We start from the raw sequence: 14,303 nt of genomic DNA, 5'->3' as shown, positions 1-14,303 counted from the left end.
GAAGGGCTTTGTTCATGTGCCTTTTAAAATAGGGGTTCCATTGCAGTGTTCTACTGAGGAGTTTCCTTCTCATACACAGTGGGGTGCTATCTTCAATTAATAATAATAACACACAAGTATTAAAAAATAAAATAGGGGGTTCCATTGGATACCTTTAAGAGTGAGGTAATTTTTACCTGGAATTTCACAATGTTGGCAATTACACTTATACAATTTAAACAAAAAATTTGGATGCCAAATTTAAAATGTGTGGAGGGGTGTACTCTTCTCAGATTCTCTTTGGTTTACACAGGTTTACAAGGTGTCTACAGCACTGCTGAGGCACCCCAGCTCCTTTCTGCGAGGCCTCACGGTGGCCACTCTCTTCGAGCATCACCCCAGGTGCTATCCACCTTTCTCCTCTTATTTTCCTCTCGTCCTGGTCTCCTTACTTAACATCGTTATACTTGATAAGCACCTTCCTAACTCCCTCGATTTCTTTGCAGGACAATGTAGAGCATGTTGTTAACATGTATTTCAGGTTTCAATAACACACGTACTCGATGGCATCTTCCCATTTCGGAATGAGGACACAGGCTCCGAAGGGGTAACTTCCAGAAGGGCCCACTGCCAGGAAAGCCCAGGTTCTTACCACGTCTCTCTTCCTCAGAGGCCTGTGGGATCTCCAGCCATGCACACAAACCATCACCTCCAATTTTGCACTTATGTTTACTTTAGAATTATTCCGTTTCCCCCCCTTGTTTCATATTGTCACTGATTTTCCAATATAGTCTGGCCACAATTTAAAAACACAACAGGATGGGACTTCCCTGGTGGCGCAGTGATTAAGAATCCACCTCCCAATGCAGGAGACGTGGGTTTGATCCCTGGTCTGGGAAGATCCCACATGCCGCCCACGCACCACAACTACTGAGCCTGTGCTCTACAGCCCGCGAGCCACAGCTACGGAAGCCCATGCACCTGGAGCCCGTGCTCCGCAACAAGAGAAGCCCCTGCTCGCTGCAACTAGAGAAAGCCCACGCGTAGCAACGAAGACCCAACTCAGCCAAAAAAATAAAAACAAAACAAAAACACAACAGGATGTTTCCATATGAATTTGTATGTTAAGTAAGGGTGCCCCCCGGGCCGTACTTAAAAGGAAACCATTTTTCCTCCCTTTTGCTGCTGTTTACTTTTTCCATATCCAACTTCCCCTAGTCTTTTCTGGTGACTTGTATGTAACATAGAAGTCCCCTGAGGGACACACTATGACCTAGGGTGCTACTGTCATAAAACATTTAATGCTGCTCTAATTTGAAACTTCCAGCCATTAGCTGACATTGAAGTGTCCACCAATAATGATTAAAAACAATTCTGGATTATTAAAAAAAAAACTAAGTGACATTATGTTAGTTCTCCACCTCCCCCCACCCCCCGCCCCAGTTCTTTTTATGTGGAGGCTACTTCAAGCATTTTACATTTAAGAAGGTTAAACTCACAAGTTAAAAATTGCTTTGAGATAGCTGACTTGCGTTTGTTCGTTCAAAAAGACTATGAAGGGGTTGTTTTTGTTGTGGTTTTCAATTATTAAATCTCACTCTAGTTAACACTGTTTTGCAGGAACTGCTAACAATGACACTGAGAAAAAGAAACACAAAAACGAACAAATGGCCTTTTATTTCATACAAAGATACAAAGGAAATTGTGTGCAACAACAATCTGATGGGCAGTCCAAATTCTTGAGGGAGGAAATTCATGGTAAATGTCACGATGGCTGGCTGAAGAGAACGTCAAAGAAGGAGAGAGTTGAGACAGAGATTGCTATAGCTAATAAATTAAAATAAGAGCTACAAGGTTTCAATGCCATGACTTGAGCTCGTCTGGGCATCCTCAACACTGTTAACACGGTTAATTCTACATAGTTACCATCAAACTTCTTGAAGTGTATTTTGTGCTATTTTGCATTAGAAGTTGTGTTAAGGGAACTATATCCTTACAAATAATTGAAACATCATATTTTGTTAAAGGAGTTGTGAACTTTGCTCACTGTCTGTCATGAATGTGGCCTTTGGGGCATGACATGCATTTGGGATGAGTATCATCTTTTAAGGTAAAAGGGTTGACAATTTGGTTGGTCCCAGTTTTTGAGGCAATGCTACTTATATAACATCTTCTTTTAATCTGAGGAAAATATTTATTAAAAAATTGTCTTCCAAAATACAACAAAAAACAAGGTGAAGGTAGTGGAGACTCCTTCCGTGGCACTCCACACCTCACCTCTTCACCTGCCTGTGGGCTGCCTGGAGTGTGTAGACTCCTACAACTATTACATTTGCACCCGTGGACCTGACTGAGTAAACAGTCCGTCATGAAATCCACATTTCCAACACTTACATTTGTAATTGGGACACATCACATGATTTGTTATTAATGAAACAGTTTATTGGCTTTAAATATACATCAGTAAATTTTTATATGTTAGTTTATGTTTTACGATAAAAGAATACTGAACCAAAACATCAGAGAAAATAGAGGCTCAGTAGCATGATTTCAATATATTTTCCTGAATAAAAAGATTTTTTTTAAAAGCATATGACTTAATCTAAGAATGAAAGCTTCTTAAGCTCAATGTTTAGAATTGGATTGTTTGTGATTAAATTAAAAAACTGGAGTTCATAAAATAAAGGCACAGTGTGGGCAGCAAGAGAAAAGAAAAAGAAATAGGGAAAAATAGATTTTAATATCAAGTATAACATCAGTTGGCTGGTTTTGTTTGTTTTTGTTTCAGTCTATTTAAGGCAAGATTATCTCTCTGCAACCCTGCAGATAAATCCTAGTGTTTTAGCTATAAGAAAGTTTTAAGAGTTCAGATATACAGATAAGCCAATTAAAAAAAACCCTTTTCTTACAGTATTCTAAAGGCTTTTGAAGCATTATATAAATCTTTAAAATTCCTATCACCCACATTTTAAGAAATAAATCCACACTTTAATAAGACACTCTTAAGATATAAAACAGTTTTGAAAACAATTACATTCTACGCTAGGGCTTACCCATTCCTTTGCCACAGGGACAGAGTGGACTGTCTGAATCTAGTCAATCTCTGCACTAACGTAACACAAATGAGCAGTCGCTCAGACCATTCCGAATTTACCTAAATAGCTTAATTTTATCAGTGGGACTCTCCCATCCACTGAGGAGAGAGTTACACTAACAGAACTGCCCAAATTTAATGGTGAAACTTAAAAACAATATCCCCCTCTTTCTAGAAATGCTTCCTTTGAACACAGAACAGTGACTTCTATTAGCTCCCGCCCATAAAGGAAAACAGAATGGAAGAGAACCAATGACTCCCCGTATCCTTCCATTCTACAGATGAGACAGAAATATAAGGAACTTTACTTTTAAATGACAACCTAATAACTATGGATAACCTGACATTTTAATTATGTGTCTTATATGTATGCATGTTATCGGTGCTAATGGCTTCCACTTCTAAATAACAAGAGTTCAAATCCCACCATCCCTATTGCTAATTGAAACAAACACGAAAGCTTACAATATAGTAATGCAACCTCTAAGACTGTAACAACATGAGAGATTTCAGGGGAGTTCTCACTCTTTCCTAAGGGACAGAAGAAAATGCAGGAATAAGAAGGGTCAGACTAAGCCTGAAATACAATTTCCCTACGAACAAGGGGCAACAAATGTCCCATTGAGCAGGAGGGGTTAAACATGTGGCACTGGGGGTGTATCAGATTGAGGCAATGGTGTGGGCTGGGTGTTTGCTTCCTATGAGTAGAGGAGCACCCCTAGAAAGGTAGCCGAGAGGTACTTCTTTCTTCATCCTTCTGGGCTGGCAGCAAATGATCAATTACTTCCCGTAGAACTTTTTGTTGAGAAGGAAGATCAGGAGGTTGACATTTACCTTCGCTCTATCAAATAATTTCATGACTGCGACGCCTTCATACTGTAGTTGCAGCAGGTCCTGTTCAAAAAATCATTCTGACAGTTAATCAGGTCTGTGGAACAAGAAAAGGAAGGACACAATGTAGGGAGGGATCCAGAAGGAATGAGGCATGCCTTGTGTGCCAGGTATGAACTGGGGTGAGAAACAAGTCCCCAACTATGGAACTGCCTGCCCGCAGCCTAGTTCTTCTAAGTGATGTGTCACCTGGAGAAGGTGATGGCATTTCAATCCGTGACGAAATATACTAACAACTGAAAACAAGATAAGGCCAGTAATGTCTCAACACCATCTACTAGAGTCTTAATTTCTATTTCAAATGACAAAGCTTTTATACCCTGAACGCAAGGGGAAAGAGAGGACTAAATGTTTTTTATGTGTTTACTATGTGTTCCACAACGTAGAAGCACGTTAGTGTCTTTTCAAGTCCTGTCAAAAATCCTATCAGGTATGATTATCTCAAATTTAAAGATGAGGCTTCTGAGGCTCAGAGATGTTAAATGACCTGCCCGACAGTACAGAGCTGGATGTGGTGAATCTGGATCTGACTGCAAAGCCCCTGCTTTCCCTACTACCCTCCACTGTCCAGAACAAATTGAGGAAATCTGAGTGGTCGCACCCCTAAACTTTGGAAGAGTGGTGATGACAAAGCAAGAGTCAAAGGGCTTGAAGGGATCCCGAAAGTTCAACCAATTCATCTTTTGGAAAAATCTTAGCAGCTCTATGAGGACGAGGACCCTGGTGCATCACCTGCACCTAACATAATACCTTGCACCTGGCAGTCATTCTGCACTTAATGAATTTGTGCATGGAGGAATACACTACCTGAGGCAGACTGGGCGGCCTACATGAACTTGGTGAAACTGAGGGAATAATAGGATCTTTTCTGTGTAAGGACTTGAGTTAGCTATGTGCATCACAAAATCATTTCACATCTGTACAGTTCATGTGTTTTGAGGGTCAACTGGTCACTAAGAAGGAAACAAAGAAATACTACCTGTCCTTAAGGAGTCTGCAGTTTGGAAGTTAAGAGGAAAATAAGTCAATGCCTGTGGTGAACAGGGGTTGTCTCTACAGGTTATGGAAGTGAAGGAGAAAAAAACTGTGGCTTTGCTGGTGGGGCAAGCTTTAGGGGTTGTAACAACGTGAAAGTCCTCAATAAATGATGGAAGAATAAGGGATTGGGAGGGAGAGCCCCCATTTAAGGGAGATCAATGTGTGCAAGAGCCCAAAGGCACGTTCAGAGAAAGGCCCCTGCCCAGCTTCACGGAGTGCAGCCCTGTGTGGGTACCAACAGTGAAGCACTGTGTTCATAAAACTAACAGAGGCTGGACATTACCTAGGAATCCTTCTGATGCACTGACATTTTTCGATGCAATAAAGAGAGAGATTTCAAAATAAAAATTAGGGACAGTTATGTTACAAAATGATTCACTGCAGAATTCTTTTTGAATTTAAAATGGGATTCGGACGAATTCCCTGGTGGTCCAGCGTTTAAGACTCCGTGCTTTAACTGCCAAGGGCCTGGGTTCGATCCCTGGTTGGGGAACTAAGATCCCACAAGCCATGCGGCATGGCAAGAAAAAAAATATCATGTTGCATAATAGTTTCAGATTGGAAATCCAGGTCCATCATTTCTTTTTTCATTCTGATGTAGCTCACGCTGTTGTTTGTTATTTGGTCTGTGATCCCTATTTATTAAGTCAGATTCCAGTAAAAAGTTGTTTTCTCTTAAAAAAAAAAATCCTCAAAAAATATATAAATAAATAAAATGGGATTCAGTTTTACAAAGATGCAATTTACACACATCTTGTCAGAAGTACACCTTTAAGCCCCTATATCAAACCAAAATGAGAGGGGAAAAAATACATAAGATTTCAAGCTACTGAGAAGGTTTATAATTTTATACTGTCAAGATATGTACCTAAGCATTTTGTTCAAGCCCGAGGTATAAGCTCAATTTAGTGGCAACCTTAAGTGTAAGCTTCAGATATGCTTTCTGAAGATTTACACACCTGCAAAAGCTCTCCAGCCTGTACCGCTCAAATTAGACACACAAAACTCCTCAGCTCACTCACTGCTGACTGTGGGCAGCTTTCCCCACATGGGTCTCCTTTTCAGCCATTCTCCTGACAAGAACACAACTACCTCACACCCAAGGCTTTCGGTTTTACCTGGTGCAAACCCACCTGATAATGTAACATAAACGTCTCCATCTGAACTCCCATGAATTTGGCTTTCACTTCAAAGTCTCCAACTTCTTCTGTTGGACTGATTTCAAAGATAACATTTTTAAACCTGTTGGAACACAACATCGTAAGGGTATGATTTCCGTGTTCTCATGTAAAAATATTCTGTGAAATGCAGAAAGGAGATGAATAAAGTCTTCAAAAGTGAAAAGGCATACAAAATAAAGGTGCAAAGTACTTCTGCAGGTGAAGCAGTGTGGGACTGCTACTCTCAGTACCATCTACTTTGGGATCTGGAGAGAAGGGTGGCAGCCTCTCCTGGCAGCATTTGCTTTCCACTGGAAGAGGAACCACTGAGGAAGGCCACAAATGGCCTCTGAAGGGATGATGTCAGGAATCATGTTGGCCTTCCATGTGGCCACTGCTGAAACCTAATGATAAAAGGAGAATCAAGAGGAAATCGGGGGCTTCCCTGGTGGTGCAGTGGTTATGAATCCACTTGCAGGGGACATGGGTTCGAGCCCTGGTCTGGGAAGATCCCACATGTCGTGGAGCAACTAAGCCCGTGCACCACAACTACTGAGCCTGTGTGCCACAACTACTGAAGCCCGCTCACCTAGAGCCCATGCTCCGCAACAAGAGAAGCCACTGCAATGAGAAGCCCGCACACCGCAATGAAGAGTAGCCCTGCTTGCCACAACTAGAGAAAGCCCACGCGCACAGCAACAAAGACCCGATGCAGCCCAAAAAAAAAAAAAAAAAAAGTAAATAAATGAGAGAACTAATTATGTTCTGCAAGTAAAATGTTTAAAAAAATAAAGAGGACATTGGGCTAGAAGGAGGAGGAAAAGATGCATGTTTGAATCCATGCATGTCTGAGGACTGGAAGAGGTAAGTAAACAAAAGGCGGGGGAGGGGGGGTGGAGTGAGGATGGTCAGAATGAAAAGAACCAAGAGAGGAGGTTTTCTGAAAGGAGTAGGTGCTACAGAATAAACCTACTGAGTACCATCAAATATAAACTACTATTACTGAAAATATTTAGGGTATCACTCACTCTGGACACCTTACATGCCCAGAAGTTTTAATACACCAGAAGGTGGGAGTATGCTGTTCCCCAGGTGATCAAAGTGTGTCACCCCAGATTTCTAGAACTCAACTACAGAGCAAACTGATCTATTGTGAACAGCGCTGAGAACCATGAAGGATGCAAGAGGGCCACTAAGAAGCTAAACGAGAGGTTACAAAATCCATGTACTAAAACACATGCATTTTACTCAATAGGAGACCCTTTATAAAGATGTTTATTTTATGTGATAAATAATTTTATTTTAACTGGTTTGGTTTGTCATCTGTTTCCTAAGCCCATGGTAGCAAATTAAAAAGAAGAGTCAAATAACAGTAGGCACTTGAACAGTAGTGGCAAATAACGACAAAAAAGAAGGGAGGAGATGATAAATTATAAAACAGATTTGAAAAATGGCATAAAGTGGTCAACTAAAAAAAAACCTCAAAAGACCAAGGTCCCCAATTGAAAAAATGATCAGAGAAAACAGAGATAATAAGCCCTGTTTAAACACACACACACAGGGACTTCCCTGGTGGTCCAGTGGTAAAGAATCTACCTTCCAATGCAGCGGATTCGATCCTTGGTCGGGGAACTAAGATCCCACATGCTGCAGGGCAACCAAGCCCACGTGCCGCAGACTACAGAGCCCATGCGCTCTAGAGCCCCTGCGCCACATCTAGGGAAAGAAAACCCGCATGCCACTGCTAGAGAGAAGCCCCCACGCTGCAACTAGAGAGAAGCCCTCGCGCCACAACGAAGAGCCCACACGCAGCAACGCAAGATCCCGTGTGCCACAACTAAGACCCAACACAGCCAAAAATAAATAAAATAAATATTAAAAAACAAATAAACACACACTAAAAAACTCAACCAGAATTCTAAAAATGCTACCTTTTAATCTATTAATTCAAAAATATCAAAAACTGTTTTATTACTCAATGATGGCAAAGAAGTAGTGAGGTAAGTAAGCACTTTCATACACATTTTAGACACTGCTAGAAAATATATATATGAATTAAAAAATTTTTTCAACTGCTATGGAAAACAGTTCCTAAAAAAATTAAAAATAGAATTATCATATGATCCAGCAATCCCACTTCTGGGTATACATCAGAAAGAACTGAAAGCAGGGTCTCAAAGAGGTATTTATACTTCCATGTTCATTGTAACATTATTCATAATAGCAGAAAGTGGAAGGAACCCAAATGTCCATCAATGGATGAATGAATAAGCAAAATGTAGTACATGTACACAGTGGAAAACTATTCAGCCTTGAAAAGGAAGGAAATCTGTCACAGGTTACAACATGCATGAACCCTGAGGACATCATGCTAAGTGAAGGAAGCCAGACACAAAAAGACAAGCATTGTATGATCCCACTTATATGAAGCACCTAGGGAGTCAAATTCATAGAAACAGAGAGGAGAATGCTGGTTGCCCGGGGCTGGGGGGGAAGGGGAAATGGGGAGTTGTTATTTAATGGGTATAGTTTCAGTTTTATAAGATGAAAAGGTTCTGGATTGCACAACAATGTGAATATGCTTAACACTACTGAACTGTACAATTAAAAAATAGTTAAGATGGTAAATTTTATGTTTTGTGTTTTTTACAATAAAAAAATATTTTTATACTCTGACCAAAAATTACATTTTTAGGCATCTATGATACAAAAAAAATAATCTGAGGCAGAATCAAAGATGTACATATAAAGGTGTTATCACATGTGTAATAATGTAAAAAGTAAAATCAACTTAAAATGTTCTACAACAGGTAAATGGCTAAATTAAAACTACAATATGGAATATTATGTGGTCATTAAAAAGGATACTTTCAAACTATGTGAAAAATGCTCACAATGTTATGAGGAAAAAGCCGGATACATGACTATAAACAGTATCATCCCAATTTATGTTAAAAAAAGTAGGAAGGTAAGTAAGTAATCATAGATAATCTTTATGTGAATAGAGGCACAGAAGAAAATATACTAAAATGATTTCAGTGGCTATCTTTGGCTTGTTGGAGTATAGGTGCTTTTTCTTTTTCTTTATGCTTTACCACATTTTCAAAGTTCAACAGTGAATACGTATTATTTTATAATCAGAAAAATATAAAAGTTTTTTGAAGCAAAATTAAAAAAAAAATTTAAACAGACACAGTAACAGAAAGCTCAGCTGCCTGAGATCACAGGGTTGCCTGAGCAGGTACTCAATAAAATGCTTGTTAATGGCAGCTGGGCCAGGACCTGAGGGAGGATGGTCAGGTCAGGTCAGGTCCATGAACCACATGTAAAGCAAGCTGGTGCTTCCCAGAAAAGAAGATGAGGGTAAGCCCCTGGTTCATGCCTCAAGTGGAATAAAGTACACTCCTCTTCTTGTTATTCTTTATTTATCCTTGGTTTGGGCACAGAAAAAAAAAAAAAAAAATGGAAGGAATGGCTTCCTGCTTTAAAGAGGAAAAGTAGGATGTCCTAAGACAAATGTTCCACAAACAAGGAAAAGAAATACCTCTCTTCTATGACAGGCAAATTAACTCTGAGTATTAGGCCAAATTCTGTACATAATTAATTAATTACTTATTTTAATTAATCAACTATAAACACATATAAAATATAAAAATGATTATCCAGATAAGAGAAATAAAGTCAATAAGATAAAGATATGACAAATAAAAAAATCAACATATAAAACAAAGTTAAAAAGCAAATACTCACTGATTCACTTGCAGGTCCTCAATTTCCAGAAGAACTCCTTTTTCATGTAGTCTTGCTGCCGTGTATTTTAGAGAAATCTTTTTGCTTTTCTTTCCTTTCATTTCCCTAGGCTTTTTGGAGACCCTGTAAAAATCACATTATGTCATTTTCTATAGGTAACTATCTACTATGAATCTTTGTTGGTAACTCAAGGATATGAGGTCAGAAAACAAACTTCCCATACACAAGCGTAAGTAACAAACCAATTCTAAAATGGCAAATAAATGCTAGGATTCGCCTAAGCAATATCTCTGCAAAACAGGGAAACATTACTAAATTGCTTTTGCCTTTGATTTAAACTATACATTTGAGAACACAGGATGAATTTGACAGTGTCTGAATCCTTCTGTGTCCCTCTCAGAACCTAAGCACCTAAAGTAAGTGTGAGGGCTTCTAATGCCAGCCTGAGGGAACTGTACTGAACCCCAAGGGAGTCACTCTAAGTCCCTTGGCTGTGCAGAGAAAAAATAAAAATTGTTTAGAATACGAAATTTTTAAAAGCATTTAAGCCAGCATAGCAATTACAGAGGAATGGGAGCAAGGAAAAAGAAACAGATGTCAGAAGGCTGTTGGGATAATCAAGGCGAGAAATGGTAAGAAGAGTAAGCAAAGGAAGAATACAGATGAATGAGAATGTATCTGGGACTCTCAAGGGAAGGGTCTCAAGAACTGGGGCAGAAGAGCTGGTAGTTGTGTAAAAGGTAATAAATCCCTATGGCTGGCAACTGAAATATCTATCAAAATCACAACTGCACAAAAATCTTAACCCAGCAATTACATTTCTAGAAATCTGTCTTCAAAAACATGCCTACAGGGGCTTCCCTGGTGGCGCAGTGGTTGAGAGTCCGCCTGCCGATGCAGGGGACACGGGTTCGTGCCCCGGTCCGGGAGGATCCCACATGCCGCAGAGTGGCTGGGTCCGTGGGCCATGGCCGCTGGGTCTGCGCGTCCGGAGCCTGTGCTCCGCAACGGGAGAGGCCACAACAGTGAGAGGCCCGCGTACCGAAGAAAAAAAAAAAAAAAAAAAAGGAACCAGGGATGCTTGGAGAAATAGCTAATTCCAAGCCCAGGGAGGGAAAAGTACAAATTGAACCAGAAACATCTTGTGCCACAAAGTCAAGAAGGGCTCAAAGAATGATGGGGACATTTCAAAAGGACACAGGCACCAACTCTGCAAGATGGGTAAGGTGGACCTGATTTTCACCACTTCACAACAGCCCTGCCTCACTCCATGAAGCCTTCAGGGAGGAAGAGGAAAAGCACAGACACAAGAGTAAGCAAGCTATAGAGAGGGGAAGCTGATGTGGCAAAATGTTAAGTACAAGTGAATCTAGGTGAAAGGTATATATGGGTGTTTATTGTTCTATTCACTGAAACTTTCTGGGGTTTCAAAATTCTCAAAATGAAAAGTGTGGAGTAAATAATAAACTAACCCTTCTAATAAGCAGAACCTGTGCTTAATCACGTCGCCTCTCTGGATTTTCAATTTCCCTCCCTATAAAATGGGCAGGCTGAATGGTTTGTGGCCAGCAACAAGGAGGCTGCATCAGATCTTCCTTGGCAGCTAAAAAAAAATCATGGTCTGGAAGCCTGTGTCCAGGAGGTGTAGAGGCCAGGGAATCTAATTGTTTATGATGTTCCTTAAGTGATTTTTGAGGCACAACCTGGTTTGGGGGCCACTAAATGATCCCTTTCCTAGATTCTTTAATTTCTAGAGCCAAGAAGATATTTTGGAACACAGGATGCTTAGAAATAGGCATCCTTGAAATCCTCCACACATTATTTATTTACACCATACCATAAGAAATGGGACTAGGAAATTACACAAACAATGAGAAGAAAAATAAAGGACTATTGCAATAAATAGATCCAGTGTGTTGTAAATAAAATTTTCCTATGTCACTTCAGTTGCCTCTACTTCTTTTTCCCCTGACATTGACTCTTCAAAATAAAATACTCACTTGCCCTTGCTGGCTAAGTTATCCAAGCAGGTTTTGATGTAGCTTTTATAGTAGTCCACCTGCTCTCCATAAAAGGTGGCCTTAGAGTTCAGAGCAGCGTACGTCTGCTGCAGTTTCACCAGTTCAGCCTTTCTCCTCTGTCGGTATCTCCGCTGATTCCGAATATCCTGAGACATAATTATTAAAATTACAGAAATAATATCATGTGTTCTTGAATCATTAACACTAGAACCCAGCAGCGCTTAACTTTGCCTTGCTTGACCACACATTTTTAATAGACAGCAATTCTTTTTTTCTTACTCACCTCGAAATTTTTTAAAGATTTTTGCCCATATATCTGGAGAAAACCATAATTCAAAAAGACACGTGCACCCCAATGTTCACTGCAGCACCGTCTACAATAGACAGGACATGGAAGCAACCCAGATGTCCATCAACAGAGGAATGGATAAAAAAGATGTGGCACATATATACAATGGAACACCACTCACCCATAAAAAAGGACGAAATAATGCCACCTGCAGCAACATGGATGGACTTAGAGACCATCATACTAAGTGAAGTAAGTCAGACATAGAAAAGCAAACATCATATGATATTGCTTATATGTGGAATCTAAAAATGTTAGCAATTTTATGTTCAAAAATTAACAAAGAAATTCAGATCTCATCAATTTTTTCCCCATTTCTATTTAATGAGGCAGGGAAATGTGTTACTTTTACAGACCTCCACATTCTCATAATTGACTTGCAAAGCTGGTTTAAACCTCTTAAATATGTCGTCAGGAGAGGGAGAAAAAGATAACTTTAATATAACAATTACCAAGCTTGCAGCTGTGCATGGTGTGATTTTAGGGCGACAGCAGAGAATGCCTAAACTTCTCAGCCTGCGCCAGAGCCCCTTACTTGAGAAGATTCACACAAATCAAGATTTGATAATCAACTTGATGTTAATTTATATTTCACAGTAATCATTAAAAATATCTGGAGGAATTCTTTAAGGCCAAAGACAAACTGAGACATAGGAAGCTCTAATTAAGGTTTTCTCCCTACTAATTTAATTTAGGCCATGGAATAAGCCATCAAAGGGCAGGCTAGGACCTCATGTTGGAAGAGTCAGAAACGATTCCCCAGAAGAGAGGACTCTAATCTCCTCTCCTGAAGGTACATTGAACTGAAGGTACGTTGTCACCGGAACAGCTACTGTCTCCTCACAAGCCTCTGAGACAGCTTTAAACATGGCCAGGCCGTCACTGTCCCCCAAATGCCGTACCCTGGCAATGTCGTTGATCAGTTCCTGGTATCTGTTCTTTGGGTCCACGGTGCCAAGCTCTGCTAGCTTCTTCAAGCCTGACTGGATCTTCTCCTTCTTCTCCTGAAGAGTGAGGTTGCTGTCTTCCTTTGCAGATTTTGACTTTTTCATCTTGTCAGGAGTTTTGGCGTCACGGATAGCACGTCTCTGCATGGCCCTCTGGTGTTCTGCTTCCTACAGTAAGAAAAAGAAGTTCGTGGCAAGGTCTCCACACTGAACCACACTTGAATTTATAAAGCTCTCAAACTCTATTCTGGGGGACTTCCCTGGTGGCGCAGTGGTTAAGACGCCACACTCCCAATGCAGGGGGCCTGGGTTCGATCCCTGGTCAGGGAACTAGACCCCATGTGCATGCCGCAACTAGGAGTTCACATGCCACAACTGTCTGACTCCAGTTTATGCATGCAGCAAAGGAGCCTGCATGCCACAACTAAGGAACCCACCTGCCACAACTAAGACCCGATGCAAGCAAGCAAATAAATATTTAAAACAAACAAACAAACAACTCTATTCCGGAAATAGAGGGGAACAAACTTACCCCCACCCCCGACAACTGACAAAGAAACTGCATGAAGCAGAGACAGCTCTCTTTTCATCTAGAAGAGAAACATCTATGAAGTCAGATGTTGGCTTCTTAGGGCTTCTTTCCTGGACAGGAGATTGGACTCCACTGGGTACAAAATCCCTCGTTTTTTCCCTATCACACCAGGGACATGGAAATCATTTAATTTTATTTGAAACCCGGCTTGATGAACGTTATAACCACACCAATGCAACACCAGTGGTCAGTAAATTCTTGCTAATCCTTTTTGCTACCTCATCCCAGCTGAATCACGCTCAAGCCTTCCCTCTTTCAAACATGCTGCAAACGCCAGTAAAGAGACCCTTCTCATATCTGCTCTGTCTCCTAGTCACCAACCAACGTTTGTCTGTTATGTTCCCACCCACCAAACGATCCACACTTGCTGTTGCAGTCTTTCAGCACTTTCCTCGCAGTCTGGCTTCTCTCACCAATTCTCGTTACCATTCCGCCCATCCCCAATCCAGTGCCTTTTCTTAGTTGTTGCCTTGATCATCTTC

At 40.5% G+C, this 14,303-nt stretch overlaps 1 protein-coding gene across 1 annotated transcript in view; it reads right to left on the bottom strand.

Moving 5' to 3' along the window:
- Positions 1-1,637: 1,637 nt before the first annotated feature.
- IQGAP1 (IQ motif containing GTPase activating protein 1) overlaps positions 1,638-14,303 on the bottom strand; it is a 99,921-nt gene continuing 87,255 nt past the window's right edge. The window contains exons 34-38 of the mRNA XM_060005376.1: positions 13,185-13,397; positions 11,913-12,079; positions 9,913-10,035; positions 6,136-6,244; positions 1,638-3,967 (exon numbers count right to left, since the gene is read on the bottom strand). Of these exons, the coding sequence (XP_059861359.1) occupies positions 3,854-3,967; positions 6,136-6,244; positions 9,913-10,035; positions 11,913-12,079; positions 13,185-13,397 (726 nt within the window). The 3' untranslated portion in view covers positions 1,638-3,853. The remainder of the gene's footprint in view (positions 3,968-6,135; positions 6,245-9,912; positions 10,036-11,912; positions 12,080-13,184; positions 13,398-14,303) is intronic.

This window comes from Delphinus delphis, chromosome 2, assembly GCF_949987515.2.
Source record: "Delphinus delphis chromosome 2, mDelDel1.2, whole genome shotgun sequence".
NCBI classification, from domain to species: domain Eukaryota; kingdom Metazoa; phylum Chordata; class Mammalia; order Artiodactyla; family Delphinidae; genus Delphinus; species Delphinus delphis.
Note: the sequence above shows the minus strand (reverse complement) of the source record. Positions and strands in the feature narration are given on the sequence as shown.